This window comes from Uloborus diversus, chromosome 4 (assembly GCF_026930045.1).
Source record: "Uloborus diversus isolate 005 chromosome 4, Udiv.v.3.1, whole genome shotgun sequence".
NCBI classification, from domain to species: domain Eukaryota; kingdom Metazoa; phylum Arthropoda; class Arachnida; order Araneae; family Uloboridae; genus Uloborus; species Uloborus diversus.
Window position 1 is genome coordinate 108,217,544 of NC_072734.1, and position 22,843 is coordinate 108,240,386.

At 32.9% G+C, this 22,843-nt stretch overlaps 1 protein-coding gene across 1 annotated transcript in view; it reads right to left on the reverse strand.

Annotated features, from left to right (window-relative positions):
• Positions 1-22,843, reverse strand: part of LOC129220753 (WD repeat-containing protein 27-like) — a 44,245-nt gene that overhangs the window by 5,678 nt on the left and 15,724 nt on the right. The window contains exons 6-9 of the mRNA XM_054855181.1: positions 21,610-21,735; positions 21,229-21,335; positions 9,371-9,466; positions 1,195-1,361 (exon numbers count right to left, since the gene is read on the reverse strand). Coding sequence (XP_054711156.1) covers positions 1,195-1,361; positions 9,371-9,466; positions 21,229-21,335; positions 21,610-21,735 — 496 coding nt within the window. The remainder of the gene's footprint in view (positions 1-1,194; positions 1,362-9,370; positions 9,467-21,228; positions 21,336-21,609; positions 21,736-22,843) is intronic.

Genomic DNA, 22,843 nt, shown 5'->3' on the forward strand with positions numbered 1-22,843 from the left:
AACATTAGCTTCTATCTTCAAAGGAAAAAAAGTTACAAGCGTTTTTAAATCAATTTTGAAATATGTCATTTTGATTCAGGTTGTCAACCATTTTATTTTCGTGTTTCCATGGTTACGCTTTTTGGATCCATTGTTTATTCCCTTATTTCTTAAACTTATTTTATTTCATGTTTCCATGGTTACGCTTTTAAAATCCATCTTTCGCATTTTAATTTCTTAAAAGTATTTTAATATCTGTCGTCATTGTTTGGAAGTGTAATTTTGCATGGTGTTTTTTTCTTTTATTTAAGTTATTCTTTAAGTTATTAAGTTATTCTTTTAATTAATTGTTGAATATATGTCACTTGACACAATTTTGTTCTCAAGGTAGACCGGGCAAAGCCGGGCAACGCAGCTCTTAATATATAAAGATGTGAAAGCTACTGTTAATGTGATTTTATACATTTTTGTTTGTTTGGCGAAAAATTTATTATTGCCAAAGAAAAAACATCCGCTTCACTCACAAAAGGGCTGTGTTCCAGTAGCGTGGTCGCTTGGCACGTTAGGCGCTTAGCAGGTTCAGTCTAGGATTATTGTTTTAAGGCAACCGTTAATGTAATTCATTGTTTTGGCACTTTGTTTTGAAAGAAAAGAAACTTTTGATTTGTTTTTATCCGAATGAAATGTACGACATTTTCTTCTTTTTTCTGACGATGATTTTTGAATGTTCCACGGGATGTTTTTTTTTTCCGTTAGACAGATGGATTATGATAGCGTGGTTGCTGGGCAAGTTTGGCGATAAACAATAGAGCTGCAGAATTATTTTTAAATTTGAAAGATATTATTTCATGTCTTTTTTTGTTTATTTGGCAAAATATTTTAAATTGCAGTAAAAACTGCTTCACTCGCTAAATAGAGTTTTAAAGCAACTGTAAATCTAATTTAATGATTTGACGAAAAGTTTTAAATTCCAAAGAAACTTAAATAGTTTTTTTTTTTTGAAAAGATGTGTATGCATTTTATGCAAAGAAAAACGATCATTTCACATCAGAGGGGGAAGGGGCGTCAATTTTTTTTTATTCAACGGACTTCCATACAATTTTTAGCACTGGCATCGCTGTGCGGGTACTGCTAGTAATTTAATAAATAAATAACTTCATCTATTTTTAGGTTAAAAATTATCAAGTAGAAAATTATAATTTGAGACCCACATACTTTTCTAGGAGAGCTCAGATTCTGATTGCATTCCATTCCAAAAGTTAAAACAGGATTTTGATGAACGCTATTCAGATTCCATATTTTTGCTGTTTGATCAACACCACATGTTATAAAGAGTCTTCCTTTATGATTCCAACTGCATGAATTAACAGATCCTTTGTGACCTGTAAAATAATAAATGACTAAAACAAGTATTGAACTGAAACACACATATTATATAGCCATGGTTTCCTTTTTACTTCCTTTTACAAAGTAAAGGAACTATTGAATTCAAAAAAAAAAAAAAAAGAAACCCAAAAAAATGCCTTAATTTCCATTTTGCTTGACCCCTGGAATGAATATTGAGTTTTTTTTTGAACTCAACCACACATGGATTTATGCCTAAGAACGTATAGACACCCGAAATATCCATTTTGAGAATCCCGAATTAATTACAACGAGTTTTCTTGTGATGTGTGTATGAATTTCGCATAACTGAAAAACGGTATGTCCTCGAAAGTTGAAATTTAGTATGTAGACTTCTAGTGGAGTCTAGTTGTGCACCTTCCCTTTTGGTTGCGTTTGAATGTTCCAAAGGAAGTCTTTTACACCTTTTTGGGGGAAAATTCTTGTTAATTTCAATACAAACTCAAGTGGTGTGAAATTTGGCAAACACTTAGAAATATAAGATAAATAAATACCTTTGTGCTGAATAGTAAAGTCAGAACAAACAACGTAAGTAGAAGCACAAATTTGTAAATTACAGCAGACACGTGTTTCGGCGTTACAGGGAACGCCTTTTTCAATGCAAAAAATCAGTATTTCTGAAATTGGGCACAAACCTAAAATTCTCTACTTTGTGCGTATCAAATTTAATCCCAAACCTAATACTGTTGTGGTCACTGTCTCCAATGTGTTCCCCTACACATAACCCCTGAACATAACCTTCCATATCACTGAAAACTAGATCCAGAATCCCGTCCTGTCGAGTACCCTGAGTTACAAATTGACCTAAAAAACAGTCACCAATTACATTCAAAAATTCCTCTTCTCTGCTATTACTATAGTAAAAATGATTCTAATCAATTCCTGGAAAATTAAAATCTCCCATTATAATGTCTGACCCCTTGCTTGAAATGTCACTAATAATACTAAACATCTGTTCATCTTGACCCCGGCTTGAGTTGGGTGGCCTATAAATGTTCCCTAAACCATTGGCGTCGTCAGCTGAAATTTATTGGGGGGGGGGGGGGGGGGGGACCATTCTGACTCTGTCATTTTCAAGTTGCATTAAGAAAAATTTGTGTGTATATATATATATATATATATATATATATATATGGGACAAAAAAACTTGACATCAAATAGAAATGGGGGTTTACAATTAATACAGTACTTTCAAACGGGTACATCTTGATTTACATACTTACACAATAAGAAAAAAAATAAATACCAGCAAATACATTTTTTCTAGACTGCGCATGGGATACGAATATCCGTGTTATTTTATTGTGATCAATTTCGTCCAAGATGTTTTGGTGAACGTAACATAAAGCAACATGATTCAACCACTTTTGTGTCATAGTCGACCTTAGATACAATTTCAGTTTTCTCAGCGCACTGAAGCTTCTTTCAGCTTTACACGACGAAGGACGGCACACCAAGAGTAGCCGCACCAAATTTTCAACATTTTGAAACAGTGCACAATTGAATTAACCGTTCTTAATAAATGAAATCATCAAAAACGAAATCCAGCTTTATTGAATCAGCCGCTTTATGGAATTAAAGCTGTTTAGAACAAAATGTGACTCATATAAGTTGCGACAACTGTATAATTAAATTTTTATATTACATAGTGCAACTCTAAGTTCTTGGTACAAGTTGGATTCGAAGGAGTTTAATTTGATGTTTTTTAATTAAAAAATTCAAGTATAAAATTCACCGTTATGACATTCACGAACCTACGAAAAACACAACTACAAAAATAAAATAAGACACAAATAATTAAGCTCTCATAATATCATATTTTAATAATACAACCTTTTAAAGTATTCTCTTAATTTTTTTTTCAGGTTTTTTGTAACAAATGCACTAAAATTTTGCTTTTTTGTTAAATCTTCCATACACTCAATGCATATGAAACCAAAAAACAGCAAAAACCATGCCCATGTACATACATTAATTTCTGATTTCTCAAAGTCAGCAGGGAAAGTGCCCCTCCTGATCCTCTTTAAGTGACAAGCCTGCCTTGAGAGGCACACCCCACAGATTGAAAAGTACTGGCCTACACAGAGAAGAAACAGCATTTGGTGTATAATTGAATTCTGATCAGCAGACGATGGGAAAGAGAAATGAACTGCTTTTTTCTGACACGTGACAATAAGTTTTAAAATGGTTATTTCACTAAAATTTGTTCAGTAAAGCAGGATTATTAATGGATAATTTTCCGCTAAACTTTAATAACTAAAAGTATTATTTATTTCATTAAAATTTATAAAAGATGAAACATTTAAAAAAAAAGAGAAAGTTGAACGCATTAGCTACGATAGGACTCATAATGTCAAAATATTGACTGTAAAGCATACCTGATTAGCAGGCATTCAGGGGCTACTCGATAGGAGGTCACTGTGAACTTTCATAAACTTTACTTTCCCAGAAAATTTTGTCTGACGAGTCTTCATATTACGAGTAGTTTTTTGTGAAATATTGCATTAAAAAGGTATTCTCATTACATGTAGTGATGTGGGTAATTAGGAATTTCATTTGGAAAATCAAGAAGTAACCCCATCAGAATAGTATAAAATCGGGGAGCCCCTGCATGTATTACATTAAACAGAAGGGTACTTACCTATCACGGTCTTTCGACTTTTTGAAGATGGTTCCGTGGATATTGATGATGATTCAGTAGTTAAAAATTGCTCAGGTTCATTTGATGTAGAAGGTTTGCTACATTTTCCCGTTTCAAGCCACGTCTCCATAGCCGTGATCGAATATGTAAAAAAAGTATTTTTACCAAAATAGGAGCGCTCTTCAGGTCAATTACTCTCAAGGAGACCAAAAGACCACATGAAATTATCTTTATTTTGTCGGAACGTTTCCCAATAGGAAGCTCCTTTTATTTCTGTCTTTTTTTTCTGGTCATCTTGCGCTTCTTTTTTCGTTGGTCTATCGGAAGTGACATCACAGTATCCATCATTATGCTGGCTTACAATTTGCTTTTGAAATTGCACGTTAATTTTTAGACTCCTCCTCTTTTTTTCTGTAACGCTTTTTTGGTCAAATTTGAGATGCCGCAAACACATTTGAGAAACCGCGCTTCGGTAAGGTACTTTGAAGCCACGTCTTAAATAATGTCAAACACATGACACGTCCTTTCCCTTTCTACCCAAAACTTAACCTTTGACCAGTTCAGTGGTCTTTTAAATTTTTGTGCATCCTTTGGTCAGGGTGTTTTGCCAGCTGCAAAAAACCGCCAAAGAGGTTTGGTGTCTCATTTTGTTTGGGTAACATCGGGGTCGCTATAAATTGAATCGAATCGGAGAAACAGACACTGAAAAACTCGAAACAGAAACCTGGAAGCGCCGAGAAACAAGTTAAGAAAGAAAGGGGCAGAAATTTAAATCCCCGTCTGACTTCTGTTGACTTATAAAGCTAGCACGAGAGTCGTAAAAAAAAAGAGGGGGGGGGGGAGTTGTCCATCTAGTTTCAGTATCTTAAAGTTGTCCCGTTGTTTCCCCCTAAGTAGCAACAAATACGTTGGAATGACTTTCAAGCTGGGGAGACACGACTATGGATGGTTGACATTGCACTAGGGAGAAGGTGTCCCCTTTCTAGCATCCTCCACTGAAGTTAGTGTGCGCATAGAGCATAGCAATGGTTTGTCATTGGAGTTCACTTTCCGACTTTCCGTTCCCTATACACATCACCTATTTTGGTTTTTTTTAGTTTTTTTTTTCGATGTTCATTTCGTTTTATTTGATATGAATTAAACATGGTAAATTATGTATTATGCAACTGTTTAAAGTCTTCAAAGCAAAAACAATTTCCCCAAAATAATAAATTTCATCTTGACATCGAGGGGGTCCGATTTTCAAATATTGAGGGGGTCCAGTCCTCAAATATTGGGGGGGGTCTGGACCCCTTGGACCCCCCGGCCGCGACGCCCATGCCCTAAACGTAGTTTATTGCCCTTATTGCTCATCAACTCCAGCCAAATCATATCAATCTCATTAGGTTTATCATTAATTACCAGTTCATTGCAAGTTAAAGTGTCTCTGACATAAAATAAAACCCCACCACCTCTTTTACCTACTCTATCTTGTCTAAACAAATTATACCCAGCAATAGATAATAAATCATCATCACTTTCGGTAGCCCATGTCTCGGTAACTCCAATAATATCCAACCTCTCGTCTATTGTTATGCTTTGCAATTCTTCCATCTTGTTCCTAATACTACGAGCATTTGTATAAAAAACCTTAAGTAAGCCCATCTTACCTTTATTTAATGCTGCGTGATTATTTGAATCCCAACTGTTAAAATCTTTTCTCTTACTAGCCACCCTATTTCCGTTTCTACTAAAATCCCAATAGTTAGTACCCATTCGAATTCTGCTCCTTAAAGCATGCCCCCCATTCCAACTTATTTTTTTGATTCTGAATCCTCTAAAACCAAACCACTAACCATTTTGACCCCCGTAGAGCTCAGATGCAGGCCATCCCTAGCAATCCAATCGCGTTTACATTTACTCCACGCATCAATAACTCTGATACTACGCTTAACGCAAATTTCTTTGAGTACCAGGTTCATACACCTAGCCCGTTGGTTTAACCAACTCCTATGCACTCCATATCTGGGAAGCAAACCAACCATTTGGACATTTGCCGAACAGTTGGTTGCTTTGTCCAACAGGGAATCCCACTCCTTAGAAAACTCATTGTTGTTACTATGGCCTACATCGTTAGTTCCCACCCACAAAGTAACTACATCCTCTTTATTAAATACCCCCTTCTTTTCAGCAACCCTATTTACATCTCTCACCCGAGCCCCTGACAAACAACATCTAACCACCTTACGTCTAACTCTGCCTATTGAGTTTCCCACCTCACGCACCATTGAATCTCCCAAAATTATACCCTTTGTTTCCCAGTCTGTTGCCTCAGCAATAACTTTCCCCTTTACCTCTGGAATATTCCCACTATCTAACACACAGCTAATGCCCACCTCCTTTTTACTAACTTCCTCCTTTACCTCTGGAATATTCCCACTATCTAACACACAGCTGATACCCACCTCCTTTTTACTAACTTCCCCCTTTCCCTCTGGAGTGTTTACCCCATATACACTCCTACAGCCTAATGCTAACTCACCCTCCAAAGTAAGCAACCTAACTCTGATTTCTGAGAGTTCAACACAGTTTGTGCAAATGAAATCCTTCTCAGACTCATCCTTCCCCTTAAACAAGCAGAACATCTAACATAGGTCACAAGAAATCCACTTGTCCCCTTTACCACTTTTAACCTCCTTTATTATGCATATAACCCCCATTCTAGCTCAAAATGATACACTTAAAAGTCAATACAAAAATGCAAAAATTGAAGAAATAAAACTAATTATTAGAATTAGAAAGCATTGAAAGTAAAAGGTACAAAAATTACAAAATCCTAAGACAAGCAGTAAATTAAAATAAACAAGTTACACACAGAGCCCTCAGGCTTAACAACAAGAAATCAGCACATTTTAGGCTTAGATGAAAAACATGATTTTCAACAAGAAATCTGAATTTTTCCTAAAAGAATTTAAACATTTTCATTAAAATTTCAGATGTGTCAAGGGGAGATCAACACTACTTCAAACTTACTATTTTCAATGTGAACGTTTTTGTTTGTGTGTCACCGGCATCAGTATCCTCGTTGGTTTTGGCCTCCTTTGTCACTCCTAAAAGCTCTTCTTCCAGTGAGTTCTGAACTGTGTGAGTTTAATAGCTTTACTTCTGGAAAGAGCTCTAGGAACCAATCGCACAAAATGTCTCTAGTGGTCCAAGCTCGATTATTAGCAAGCCAAAATGCAGTTGATTATGTGTAACCTGCAATCGTTAGGAGTTTGTATTTTGATAGGGGGGGGGGATTTTATCTGTTTGCATTGTCGCATCCGCCTAAAACCGAAACTCATCCGCGTAAAAAAAAAAAAAGGTGTCAAATCTTAAACCGTGTATAATCGAAACCGCGTAAAATAAATCCATGTAAAATGAGGGTCTATTGTACATGAAACTTTTTTTGCAATGTTTTTGACCTAAAAGGGAAGATATGAGAGGGGGATGTGCGACTTGATAAAACGACTTCCTTTTTTTGGGGGGGGGGGGGGACACACACACACACCTAGTGATGTGGATCGGGTAAATACCCAGCGGGTAGGTAAATATTTTTTGGGTATTTACCCAGGCCTTGGGTATTTACCCAAAACCTGGGTAAATACCCAAAAACTGGGTATTTTACAAAAAAAAAAAAAAATGCAAAAAGTGAATGGGATTTTTTTTAAAAATCTAAATATGAAATAATTGGTAAAACTGATACAATCATATGTATTACACAGTTTGTAATATTTTTTATTGAAAGACTTGATGAAATTATGAAAGAAACATATCGTGAAACAAAGAATCTTTCTTTTCAATGTCATAATTGGAGAAGTATAAGCAATTCAATGATGAACTTCAGAATTTCAAAATCACAATCTAAGTTAGTCATATCAAAAATGAAAAAAAAAAAAAAAAGGAAGCATGGGGATGTTTGGAAGAATAAACTGAGAAGTTATTGAGACACTGTGATGTTATTAAATTATTTTATTGGAAGTTTTCACATTAATAAGAAAAAAAAATCAAAATATTGTTTTCTGTTGCCTTGCTCATTTGCATTTGCTCCCTGGTACTTCACGATGAAGATTTATTCAAAAAAATTTTAATACACGCAATTATTGATGTAGGGTGGGAAGGTAAATATTTTTTTGGGTATTCATCCGAAAGCAGGGTAAATCTCCTAGTAATTGCGCATTTTGCAAAAAAAATTTGGGAGGTATCAAAAAAATGATTTTCTTTCTTAAAACATAAACCGTAAAATGAAAGATTAGAAATATAAAAATTAATGTATTATATTTTTTTAAATTAAAGGCTTAATGAAATCTTATCAAAAAGAAAAAAAACTGTCAGAATTTAGAATGAACTATTCTAAAACTTAAATGGGATGTTTGCTTTTTTTTTGTAACAAGTTAAGCTTTTCTTTTTTTATATAATGGCTTTTTATATCTGAAATTCGGCTATCAACATTGAGTAGCATATCAAAACATTTAAAACACATTTAATGTGAATATCATATTAGATTGCTAAGTTGTTTCACACAATAATTCTTTGAGTATATAAAATATATGTAAAATATGTAAAATATAATTTTTTAAATATGTTCTTAAAAAACATTGTATATCAAAACCCAATTTTTGGATAAAAATTTATTGTTTTGTAATGGTTGGTTATTTATACATACTGGAATACGTACCGAAAAGTATTTTAGTTGAATATAAATTTTTGAAATAAATACCCAGCTAAATACCCATTTTGGGTATTTACCAAGGTATATACCCTGGGTATTTACCTCTAAAAATAAATACCCGGGTATTTTACATCATTACACACATCATAATACAGTATATATATACTCTCACCTCTAACGGTTCCCCCAATCGATTTTATTGAGAAAATTTTGTGAAAACAATTTCTTTTTCTGTGCAAAAAGTATTACACCTTTTCTTATCTATATGCAAATTATATTATCATGCAATAAGTTTCGGAAATTTCTAATTTTATCACTTTTTGCAGAAAATTTCAATTAAAACTTCCTGAAAAGTTGAAGAAATTCAATTTTTCAATTTTTCCGGATCGGAAATCAACACCCTCGGAGAAAAACGTTTTTTTTTCTGTTTTTCTCGGAAATTTTCTGGTTTTTTTTTTGAATTGTTTTCATCTCTACTTAGGCATAAAGAAAAATCTTGGAGGCAGTTAACTTTAAACCAAAATTCTCGTCTCTTATCATAATGTGTATGTATATGTATATATTACAAAAACAGCACATACAAGACTGATAATGTCAAAACACATACATTTTAACAAAAAACTTCTCAATTACAATATTTAACAAACTTAACTTACAATTTAATGATGCAGAAATATCAAAGGATTCTTTTCTGAGCTTCAAAATATGAACAATTCCACCTGATGATGTACAACTTGCAAATTTTCCATCAGCTGAAATATCATACGTTGTATGATATAATATGTAATACAACATTGTATAATATAATATATAATACGTATAATCATATAAATATCAAAATTTGCTCATTGACGGGCTGTATAATTTTCTCAACATTGAAAATTCTTCTAATGGCAAGTATTAAAAATGCAACTTACATTTCCTTAATAGCAATCAGAGAAAAATATTAAGAAAGAAAGGAAAGGGGGGGGGGATGCTAATTTTACATGAGTATCATGGAAAAACATAATTGATTTGAACCGGGCTGTGTATAAGTACTGCTTCTTAAAATAATCATTTTAGAATATTGTCGCGCAGGCATGGATCCAGAGGAGTTGTCATGGGGGCCTTGCTCTTCCCCTTAAGTGACTAAATATAGTCTCAATCAGCAATTTTGGGGTTTATCTCAGAAAATGTTACCCAAGCCTACTATTTTTGCCTGAAAATTGCACTTTGACCCCCCCTCCCCCATCATCGAAACCAGAAGCTGAATTCGTCTTTGCTGTCGCATGAAAAATAGTCTCCAAAATAGTTGCTAGATGCAAAAAATAGTTTTGAAAATGCTCTCCCCAAAATTTAAAAAAAAAAAAAAAATTGTATAATAGTAATGCAATAATACTACTTTAATAAAAAGACACATCTTGGTTATGTGATATATGAGCGGGACCACTCTGTCAAATAAATTTTGTTTGATGTGCGCGACCTGAATAACTGTCCTAATCATAAGTTATTGAAAGTAGCTTCCCACAAAGCTTTTTTGAATAATAAAAAAGTAAAAGGCATGCATACATTAGAGATAATGATCTTAAAAAGTCCGTAATTATTTTTTTAAATGTCCGAAAACAAAAAAGTTGACTTAAAAAATACATTTTTAGATCTATCTATTTCTCAAGTACTGAGCACATATTTTTATTTTCCTTACCCCCCAACTACTTTAAGGTATGCTCATTCAACATATTTATAGGAATACTTTCTGTCCTTTCTTTATAATATGATTGGAGTTTAACTTCCAAGAAATCTCCTTGGCAAATAAAAAAAGAGCGCCTGTCTTTATTTTGTGTATGTTCTGTACACCATTGTCTGCATATCAGGGGTGCCAATCCCCCCCCAAGTTCAATGGTGCAAGTCTCCCCCTCCTCCAAATATTTCTCAATCCCCTTTCCTTTTTTTATTTTTTAGCTCTCTTTTTTTATTTTATTTATATTTTTAAAAAATTTTTAATTCATTTATTTATATATTTTTTTAATTATTATTATTATTGTTATTTTATTAGAAAAGTTCTGACTTCTAATGACATACACATACACACAGACACAAACTAAATAAAAAAGTGAAATAAAATATAAACAGAATAAAATAAATTACAACAAATAATTTAAATTAAAAATAAATCAATAAATATATTTAAATAAAGTACTTTTTAAAAAAATCCTCCCCCCCCAAAAAAAATGGTGTCGCAACTTGCGCCATTATTTTTCCCTGTGGGTACCCCTACTGCGGATTGTACAACCGACTTTTATAAATCGACACTAAATTAACTTGAAGTATTGAATATTGGGGCATGCACTTTGAAGCATTACTTCTAAATTTTCATTTTATTCCCTTTTTACTCCAATTTAAAGCAAATCTTTCCACCTAAATCTGCAAATAAAGTGACCACAAATTCTTGCAACTCTTATTTTAATATCTACTTTGACAAAACTCTATATACTTGCAATTTTAATCAGCTAGGAATTTTTTTCAAACTGTATAAAAAAGAAAGGCTATATCACTGTATACTTTCTAAAAGAGCATCTACAAAGGAAATGCAATGAGTCAGCTTGATGCAGGGAGTAGGGATTTTCGAACATGACTCACTTACATTGCAACTGGCAGCTGAGAAATGCCATCTATCATCTCAGAACTATCCTGCTTTACACCTAGTAGGAATAGGAAATGATATGTTTTTTCCCCTGATAGGGATTTTTTTCTTATCAGAGTTTGTAAACATTCCTGCAAAGAGCCCCCTTTTTGGTCAATGCAAATGTACTCTATGAAGAGAAGTTAAGAAAGCAGCCAGCAGAGAGCCTAAAACCTTCACTGGAATATTTCCTCCTTATGTAAAATAAACTGCAAAGCTAATCAAAAAATTGAAAATACTGAATTTTCAATATACAGAAATATACTGAAATATTTATATGTACTTTCCTCAACCTATCAGCACATAGCTTTAGGTTATATTTATACATGGCCCCACTGAATACTTAACGGCCGTGGCAATCGCTGAAACTCATGGCAACAAAGAGGGCGCCACTGGCTACCCCTGTTTTTGTTTAAACTTGGCGTGATTGTGAGTTTTGGCGCTTTGGCATCTGTGAATACGTGATTTCTCGACTTATTATCGGGCGTACGTCATTTGACGAAAATTTTAGTTTCAAAAGAAGGAATGAAGAGAAAAAGTGCTGAATAAACATTGTATTACAAACGTGAAGAGCATTTCTTATTGTTATTTTAATATCATATCTAAAATTAAGCGTAATAAAAAATTTTAACCAAACACAGAAAACATATGATTTTTTAAATATTAATGCGTAATTCTTAATATATTTTTTCAAAAGTTTTTTTTTTTTTTTTGAAAGCTTTGCAAATAATTTTCAAATTTTTATTGAAAATCCCCTGGGGTTTCCTTTTTGGATATGTTACGGCCAAAGCCCGAAATCGGCCAGTTCGCGAATTGGCTGGCCAATTCGCGAACTGGCCAACATTATCGAAAACGTACCGGCCAAATCGCGAAGTGGTTATGGACGATCGGCCAAAGTACGAAGAGAGAAACCAAGAGCAGATTGTGTTTCACTGTTAAAAATGTAGCATTTTAAAATCAGTTCTTTTGTGTTCAGTTTTTTTTTCTTGAAGTTCACTTGTTTCACAAACGAGTTCAAATATAAGTGATACCTCTGTGTTAAAAATGAACTTATAACACATAAAAATATGATCTGGCGTCATTCTGTTTCTATATTAAAGTCATAATAGATATAATTCAGTGACAGTAAATGATGTAACAAAGTGATTGCGTAAAGAACATTGGATTTGCCCCCTTCAAATGAGCGAATTACATCTTAAATAAATGCGTTGTGTAAACTGTGTGAATACAAAGGTAAATTGAGGCAGTGAGAAGCAAGGGATGTAAGTGAACATTTTCTTTGAGTAAACGGACTATAAAGATAACGTCCTAGGTAGGCTTTCATTGATTTTTTTTTTCTAAATCATGCTATACAGCAGTATCTACCAGGGCTACTATTACTATCTCTTGCCCCAAGACAGAGGAGGGGTTCACCTACCATTTGTACGCGTTATCTCCAAATTTTTCATTTTGTCACTTATATCAGTTTGTTTCTTACTGCCTCTATTGAATTAAGGTCGATCGACAGTCTTTTTCTGCTCCATAGACCTAATTTTAAAGATCCTAGATCATATTGTGCCAAGAAATATTGTTTCAAAAGATTTTAAAGTATTTTGCAAAGCCTCAATACTAAGGGTTCATTAAGACAAACATAAAGGAAAAATACCTTTCTTGTTAATATTATTTAAAGACATTACTTTAATGCCGCGTTTTGTCGAAATTCCCCTACATGTCCTTATTAATATTTTATACATAAATGTTATTATGTTTATTTTTTAATTTACACTTAGTACTGTTTTTTCCCTTTGTAAAACAGTTCGTATTTTTATGAATCAATACTTCGGAAGGGAATGCAATCTGGAAAACTTAGCATATTTTTCTTACTTTTTTCTTTTTACATTAAGGAAAGGTTGTTTTTACTGTCATAGCATTCATTTTAATACTTCCTTTTTTTTTTTCAAACGTTTTTACTCCCGTTTTACTGCATTTATTTTATGCTACTCTGATTGTGTGTATTTTAACTGATTTTCCTTTCGTCTAGCTGTACTTGCAATGCGCATTTTAATTTAAAATTTTTTCTTCTAGAGGATGCGGAATGATCATTTACATAAATTGTGTTACGTATTTGAGCTAAATTCTTTTTTTCTAAGGGGGATGGAAGATTTTCCTTTTGTTCTAGATATAACGTGTTTTTAATTACCTTCTTTTTTCCTGCGAGGAAGGTGGAAGAGCGGGATTATCGTTTAAACGCTTTCGTAAGAAAGGTATCATTAATCCATGCGAGTTCGCTTCGCTCGCTAATCGACAGGGTTACGGTAGCGTTGTTATTTGGCGAGTTTGGAGAAAAAACTACGGAGTTTTTTCATTATTTTACATTTTAAAACAACTGTTTATGTAATTTAATGTCTTTTCATTTAGTGAAATATTTTAAATTTCAGATATATATTATTATTTTTTTAGGTTCTCTTAAAAAGAGGACGCATTTTAGTATAAGAAAATTATTATTTTGCATCAGAGAGATAGGATGGGGTGAATTTTCATTTATTCAAGTAACTTCCTTTAAATTCTTTGTACAGGCATCGTCATGTAGATATAGCTCGTAATTAATAAAAGTACTCGCATAATTTTTGAAATGGCTATCGCACCAACGCAACGGTGTGAATAGCCCGTGGGTACATACTAATTTCACGCGGACTGGGCGAAAAACAGGCTAAATTTCTCCTCTTCACTATCTCGTTTTTAAATTGTCAATTCTACACAATTGAAAGCATTAAAAAATAATAATAATAAAAAAAAAACATTTGTAACTTTCCAAATCTCAAACTCTTTACTTCCAACAAAGTATATATTTCAAGAAAAAAAATCAGACATGGATATTTAATTAATTTCTAAATGGAAACAAGTCTATATTATTCATGCAATAAGTCACTTACAAAACTTGTGCTACCGACAATTAAGTATATATAGCCGAATATTTGAATTTTTATCACTATTTTATGGCTTTTTTTTTTTAGTCATGATTGATTTTGACTTGGAGATTTTCTCTGCGATATGGTTTTGTAGAGATTTTTTGAAGTTTCTAGAGTAGTAGAAAGTAATGATCATACATCTACCGTTATTGGGGTAAGGGTGGTAGAGGGATCAGAAATGGAATTTATTTTAAATAGAATTCTGAGGAGGGGAACACACAATAAATTAATTACTGGTCATTAGGTTTGGTTTCGGAATGAAAATTATACTATTTAAAATTATTGTCGCAAACACTGAAAGGTTGAGAAACAGGGCCTTATGTTTAATTTTAGCTGGGTCGGTCAAGTATTATGTAAGCATGAAGGAAATATCCCGAGGGCTACTTATTTTCTCTGACAAGAGGTGAGGGGCCACAAAAATTCTAAGGTAAGCATTAAATAACGAAGCAGTTACAGTGCAACAACAAAAAACGTGGGGAAAGAGCATCCTGTGACGTACAAAATGTCATAAAATCTTATGTAAGCAAAAGGGGAAGGGAGTATAGCGTATGTTTATTTTTCTCACAAGGTGAGAGGGGGGGTACAAAATGACCAAAAGTTGCTTAGACAATACTTAAATGACCCCTCATTAGCTATCAAATATGATATCAACTGAAAGTATTCAAATATAGAAGTGCAAATACGAGAAATACACACTCATAGCTCAGTCGAAGAACTAACGGCAAGTAAAAAGCGATCGAAGTTTTTAATAACCATTGGCAGGACCTTCACAGGGACGTGGTAGCACCCTCCGAGCCCGACGAGATGCCATCATGTCAGCCTAGTCCGAAACTAGGGGCCCAACTCGGAATCAAAGTAGTATTAATTTTCCTAATGTTGTGAGGGGGGGGGGGGGCAGGTGACGATAATGACAAGGGGCTCGATTTGACTCTCGGCGGCCCTGGACTAACCTCCTTCCTAGTTTCTATCACTTGCACGTTCCACCGTACCTTTGAAAGTGACAGATGTGTCATCTACCTGTCAACCTAAAATTTACCGTAATCATTTCGGGCTTTGGCCAAGGATTCCTGGCCACTTCGCGAAATGGCCAGCCAAAGTAGAAAATGCAATATTAATTGCAAGTATTTCGGGCTTTGGCCAAACCTCTTGGCCAGTTCGCGAATTGGCCAGCCAATTCGCGAACTGGCCGAACTTCGGACTTTGGCCGTAACAGATACAACAGTTCTAAAATTGATGATATATGGCAGGCAGCCCTCATTTCTAATTTTACATGCTCATTTACATGCGAATTTTTTCTGCTCAGTAAATTACATCGAAAAAAAAAAAAAAAACTCTCCGTAGTCTGTAAATACATTCATTTCTCAAACTTGAGAGGGTCACTCATTGCCCCTTTTGACCCTGATGGGGATTAGAGGGGGGGTATAGGAATTTACGTTAACAATTGCCATTCTTTTCGCTCGTAATGTATATTTCGCGGGGGGGGGGGGGGGGGGCAAAGGTTTTGTGTTCGGGAAAAAACAACAAAATACGAGAAAAATGCCTAATTTTAGTATGTTTGTAAAATTTAGGGGTGTCATAATTGCCCCCCCCCCCCATGATATCCCCACTTGACAGGCCTGGTTAGGAATATTCTTTTTCAAATGAAGAAGAACAATAGAAAAGTTAAAAATATGATGGCAATTTAAGAAAATGAACCATTAACATAATTTTAAAAACATTTAAAATCAGAGTGTGACTAATACATGGTTCTACGACGGGTCCGTGGTTCTCGCACCAATATTTTACGGACACCAAAATAATGTCATTTATCTTTTTCCCCTTCCTTTTTTAGCACATCTCATGTTATAATAACTTTAGTGTAGATTTTAGTAGTATATTAGTGTACAATACGCATAGAGATGCACAAACGTTTAGTGCACAAGAGCTATTTCGAAAAAGTGCAGATTTTTTTCCCTTACAAAAGGAAATTCATAGCATAATCAAAAAATAAATAAAAATAGCATGGAGCTAGAAAAAACTTTCATTTTCCCGAAGCTTAGTTTTTAATTAATTTTTTTAAATGTCCGATTTTGAAAATAAGGCGTGGTCTTTATGACGTCACAAATGATGTACTTTGGCGCATCTGTCTACCGCGTTCCTATGTTATGATGATCAAGAAGCGAATTACATATTGCACTCGACGCTTACTATCAATCATATAGTTGCCAACACTTGTGAGTAAAGAAACTAATTGAATATTGTGCTCTGTGAGTGGCATCAGTGAATGGCATTTCATCATTTGTGATGTCATCTGCAGAAGCGTAAATATTGAAAGCGCACCGATTAATGCATTTTTTTTTAAGTATTAAACTTAGTCAAGTTATTTTTAAAAAAATGGTCAGATCCTATGATTTCAAAAATGTTCTTTCAAAAAAAAAAAAAAAAACCCCTTAAAATTTCGGAAACGACCCTGTTGCTTCACACGCTTTGGTCATTAACTGACTGCATAAAAAAAGTCTCACGTAGAAAATACCCAAAATATTATATTTAAACGAAATCAAAATAAACCAAGCGATGATAATTTTGACGACTCCCGAAAAATTTCCCGAATTAAGAAATTTTTGGAAAGTCAGTGACTTCCCATCGGATGCCCCTGTCGACCCTTGATGATACTACCACGCACTCGTTTGATAAATAATTTTCGCTCGTTTTATAAATAATTTTTATAAACTACACAAAAAAAAGTCCGCGCAAAAACAGGTTTGGGTGTACACACACACATCGGAAGGCGCACAGACCGGAGAGCGTTCACTTTAACTCAGGTTCTATCCCCACCCCCAGGCTCCCACCTTACCTTTAGCATCCCAGGTGCTATTACTTTAATATATTTTTCAATTGTTATAAAGTGTTCAAGCAGTAAATAATTTTTATGATAAAAGTCAGAATCGGCCATAAAATATTTATCTTATTTACGGCCTCGTATTACCTATTCTAGAAAATCAACAGTCATATTATGACGGGTGCAAATTTCTTGGTCATTTCCATTTCATTCCATTTGTAGAAACAAGAAACCCAACGAGTAGGATCCTATCGCAATTCATGATCGTGAATAACTTAATTCGAACTCAAGCAGCCAAAATTCAAATTATTATTATTTTTTAAAATTTATTTTTAACATTTAACAAATACATGCAATAGGGAAAGAACTTCCTCAAATATCTAGACATGAATTTGTGAAACTAATTTTTTTTAAAAAAATGGGGAACAGATTATATTTTACAAAATATCAACACTGTTGATATTTTGTAAAATCCTAGCAGGGGAGAGTTCCGTACAAAATTTATTTTGTCTTTGCAAAAGCAAAACAATGATATGATTTTTTTACTTGCCATTTTTAAGATATTTTTAAACATACATTCGATTTGCGATAGCTCGAATGTAAAAAGACCGACGGAAAACTTTGACTTAACAATAGTTTCGGTTTTTGATATTTTAATGTTAAAAACCATCGAATACTTTAATTAATATAACAGACAAAATTACAGAACTTAAGTTTTTTAGCATAATATGCACAGTTTAATCAAATGTATTGATAGAAAAAAATCAAAAGCATGCTGGAACCGCTTGAATAGAGCTGAATCTACTTCAGGAAATGTGCTCATCTTCATTCGTTTCAAATTCGGATTGCAAGTGAAGGTGAAATAATTATTCTCTCATAGTCACTTCTTTCTTTCTTTCTTTTTTTTTTCGTTCTTACGAAATAAATTTCGAGTAATCTTGGAAAATACTTCGAGTTGAAAGAAGTTAACTTCGAGTTATTTAGAATAATTAGAATGGAATTAAAGACAAAAAAGTCGGGACTTGATAAAAAAAACTTCGAGTTATAGTAATATTTGAGTTATAGGACTTCGAGTTATCGCAAATCGACTGTCTTTTTAAGAAAATTAAAATATTTAGCGATGTAAAATCCTGTAAACATTCATTGAATTCTAGTCATAAAAAACTATTTTCTACACTTGAAAAATGAATGAGAAAGGAGCTTTGAACTAGAAACTTTGAAAGAAATTTGATCGCCAAGTTTGCGAAAATTAGGATATGAATTTTCTGGTGGAAAAATAAAATACACACACACAGTAGACCGTCAAGAATCCGCAGGAGTCTAAGATCTGCTTACAAATTTTTGTAATCTTGTTCTAATTGTACAGCATTAGGAGCAGTTCTAAATATCTAGCATTTCTTAAAATAAAAAAAGGTGGGGAGGGGGGTAATTTTCCGTTATAGGTACGTAGCGGTGCATTTTTTAAGCTGGCGATTAGTTTCAATTTTATTTATTGTCAGGGACTATTTCAAGTTACATATAAAGTACTTATTTGGCGATACCATAAACTATTTTGTCTTTTTAAAGACTTATAAGCGAAGCAAGCCTAGAAACAAGATCAAAAAGTCCATTAAAATAAAAAATAATCCTCTGAATAATTAAGTTTCTCCATTAAGAGTAAAATAATCCAACAAATGAAGCACAAACTATAAATGAGCATGTAAAATTAAATTAAAAGAAATTGCCAAACCAACTTGAAATGCTCCATTTACGCATTAAATAATCAGCTGAATAACATTACTGATTCGATTCGAATTGGTTGATTCGGTATATTTCTGAGCATCTTGCGAAAGATTGATGTTTGTTTTCTGTTTCATTTATTAATTAAAAAAACAAGCTTTGAAACTTGTCGTTGATTGGTTGATGCAACCGTGGCTTGTGGCGCCTCCTTGCAGTCAGAATGGGCAAATATGAAGTTTTGAAGTTTTTCCATCTAGTGTGGCCATGTTCAAGTGCAGAAATAGTTGCCCCGGTTTAACACAGGAAAGTCAAAAATTGTCAAGGCCTGGTAAGCGCCAGCGCATTCAGTGGGGCCATGATTTATACTAGCAGTACCCGCACAGCGATGCCCGTGCTAAAAATTTAATGGAAGTCTGTTGAATAAAAAAAATTGATGCCCCCTCTCCCTCTGATGTGAAATGATCATTTTTCTTTGCATAAAATGTGTACACACCTTAAAAAAAAACTATTAAAGTTTCTTTGAAATTTAAAACTTCTCGTCAAATTATTAAATTAGATTTACAGTTGCTTTAAAACTCTACTCAGCGAGTGAAGCGGTTTTTATTGCAATTTAAAATACTTCGCCAATTTAACAAAAAAGACATCAAATAATATCTTTCAAATATAAAAATAGTTCCCAACTCTAATGTTTATCACCAAACTCCCCCAGCAATGAGGCTATCATAATCCATCCGTCTAACGAAAAAAAAAATTAAAACTAAAAAAACTAAAAACTATAAAAAATTATTGATAGGTTTAATGAAGAAAGTAGTGCCTAAATTTCAGCTAAGCCTAAAAAAAGTTCCAGCTAAAAACACAAATTATTCTTGCCGTAATTACGTTAGAGCATTGAAACAAATTGTTTAGAACACAGAAACTTCTACCATTTTCAACGATATATAATATTAATATGTGCACAAGTCATTTTTTCCCTGCCATATTCGGGAATTTATGTGAAATTTGGGCCTAAATTGGAATAATAAAAGAACTATTAATCGGGTTTTTTCGAACTTTAGCCTATGTCACTCAGTAAGAAAGCACCTTTCATATAGTGAAGGAATTTTTCAAATAGGTGCAGTGGTTCTGAAGATTACCTTGAACATATAAACACAAAAAAAATCCGTCCTTTCTCTTTATAATATCAGTATAGGTATACAGGCTGTACTAACGTAGAAGTAGAGAAATTTACTGAAAACAAAATCAGATTCAAAGTAGGTTAAATTCATATGAGAGGCAAATTTTACTCAAGCAACAATCTCTCAGAAAAAGAAAAAAAAAACATTTTTTAAATTTTAGTCCTACTCTTTTGAATGAATACTTAAGAAACAAATACAGACATATTCTGGTATAATTTTATACTGTCTGACAACTAAATAATGACTACAGTAAAAGACTGACTTCGGAAAAAGCTATTGAGAGACCTTACTCGCAAAATTTTCAACCGTATGGAAATCAGTACTTATTTTCAAAAAATACACAAAATCAAAAAGCAAAATTTTACTGACATTCATTCAAAGTAGAAACAAAAATTGTAGTAGCGAAAAAGAACTCTTTGACAAAAATTGCAATAGCAAAAAGGAACCTTTTACAAAAACCGCGACCACAAAAACAAAACTTTTGGTAATTAAGTATGAAAATCCAATTTTTCTGGTGTTAAACATGTTTCCTTTTATTTTTCTACCTTTTAAAACACTAACTTAAAAAATAAAAATAATTAAAATTTAAAAAAAAGGTGCCAAAAGATTTTTGATCTTCTCTTCAAAAGTAAGATGTAGAATTATTAGCAGTTTTTTTTTTAAATTATTTTTAATTTTTGCAAAAGAAAAAAAGTTTACAAAAAAGGAAGGTTTTTAAATTTTAACTGCTATTTTTCTAAAATAGTAGCCGTTTTTTACAATTGATAGCAAAATAGTCGTTTCTGTTCATATTTTATGAAAAAATGCCCTGATAGTCAGATTTGTTTCAAAATAGTCACTTTAGTCGCTTTTTTAGTAACCAAAGAGCAGCTCTGTTTGAAGAAATACAGAGATTTATAATTATAAGACAACAGCTTAGGCCAAAGTCCTACAAAAACAATTTCATATCTTTACTAAAATTATTCATAAATTTTCAATGTATGTTCCTTCCATTTGCAAAAATGAAAACATTTCCACCAACCTGCAATTCCTTGGAAAATATTGAAATACATGAGGGTCATTGGTATGAGGCAAATAGTCTGTATGCCACATATATTTTGTATTAATTCAAAATGCACATAACTATAGGTTTTTAAATATGACTGCAAACAATGAAAAATGCTAATGTCAAGAATTTAACCAAACAAAAAGTTACCAGTTATCTGGAGCAACGATACAGCTGGCGTATCACTGATCTGGCTTATATAGATTAAGGAACAGTTCTCTGGTTTGAAACTAGGAGGTTCGATTTCAAAAGAGTTTCTAGGTAAAAAAAAAATTTAATATATTAGAACACATATGCAATTTGGTCTTAAGCATTCACAAGTAACATAAAAGACAAACTCATTACAGAACATTTTGGTAACTAAGAAAAAAAAGCAAGGTTCCAATGGCAACTAACTTTTCTGTCCTAACTTCAAACGCTATTTTTAAGCCAGAACACCCCTTCCAGCATGAAACAAAATGATCTTTAAACTTCTCACCATTGAAAACAATTTAATGAATTGTCGACACATTTAAAATAGAAATTACTTACAAAGATTCAGAATGCTGTCTTGTGTTTGCAGAAAGGGAAAGATTCTGAAAATCCATAAGACTTTGGGAATGTTTCACTTCTTTTGGACTTCTTTTATTGATTTTTGGCTGAAACATTCGGCTGGATCTATAATTATACACAATGTAATAAATACTCCACATGCTGATTAAAGTAAACACATCAGTAGTGGCCACTTCGAAGATTATATTTGAAAAAATAGGATTCCAGGTTTGTCAATGGATTCAAACGAGCAGGAGGTAATACCTCCTGCACGTTTCATGCAATTTGAATCCATTACGAGATGTGGGAATCCTATTTTTCAAATATAAACCTTAAAGTGGCCACTACTTAAGCAATAGACACTAAAAGTGTTTTACCTTATATATCATTTTAAACACATGTGCTCATGTTCTTAAATACATTTATAGTAGATTTGTATGAAATCTTATCAAAAAGAACGTGTCAGATATAAATGATGCTACAAAAGATTTTTTTTACATTTGTCTTTTTTTCCCTAAATTGAAGCAATGAATGAAATTTATATCAACTATTAATGTAACTTAAATGTTAATGTGCTACAAAAATTAAAATGTTGTTTTGTAGCAGCAATTTTCTGATATTTTAATGAAAGTTTCTAGATTGTAATATTCTATTTCTACAGTTAGTTACACTTAAAATTATAAAAATTATATTTTCTGAGAATTTCTTACTTGCAGCTTAATAGAAGAGCTGGAGAATAAGCTTCTTCCAAACTTGTAAGCTATTATACTACTAATGTTTTCAAGTTTTGAGCTTCGAATACCTTTTGGTATAACTTTCAAAATCTCTAATTTCTTCATTATTGTGGTTACACATGGTTCACTATGTTTCTTATATCATAAATCTAACCCAATAATTTTTGGAGATTTTGATTTTAATTTCAGAAAGCTGAAAAATGTAGCTTTGAAAAAATACCAATAAATGGTATCACAACCACTGGATTTATTTACTTTTTTAAATCATTACTTTGTCTGGCTTTACAAAATGTCTTCTCTCAAGCCAAAATTTCACAAATAAGCAGTTTTTACAACCATAAAACATGATGTATTTTAAAAGCAAACTGTGTTGCAGTGTAAGATATTCACTTCGTTAAATTTCCAAGTATTTTATATTAACAATCAGTGCAATAATTTAAAATCAATGAAAAATAGCTGTTGTGACCCCTATGCTATACAAATATAACATAAAGGAAGTT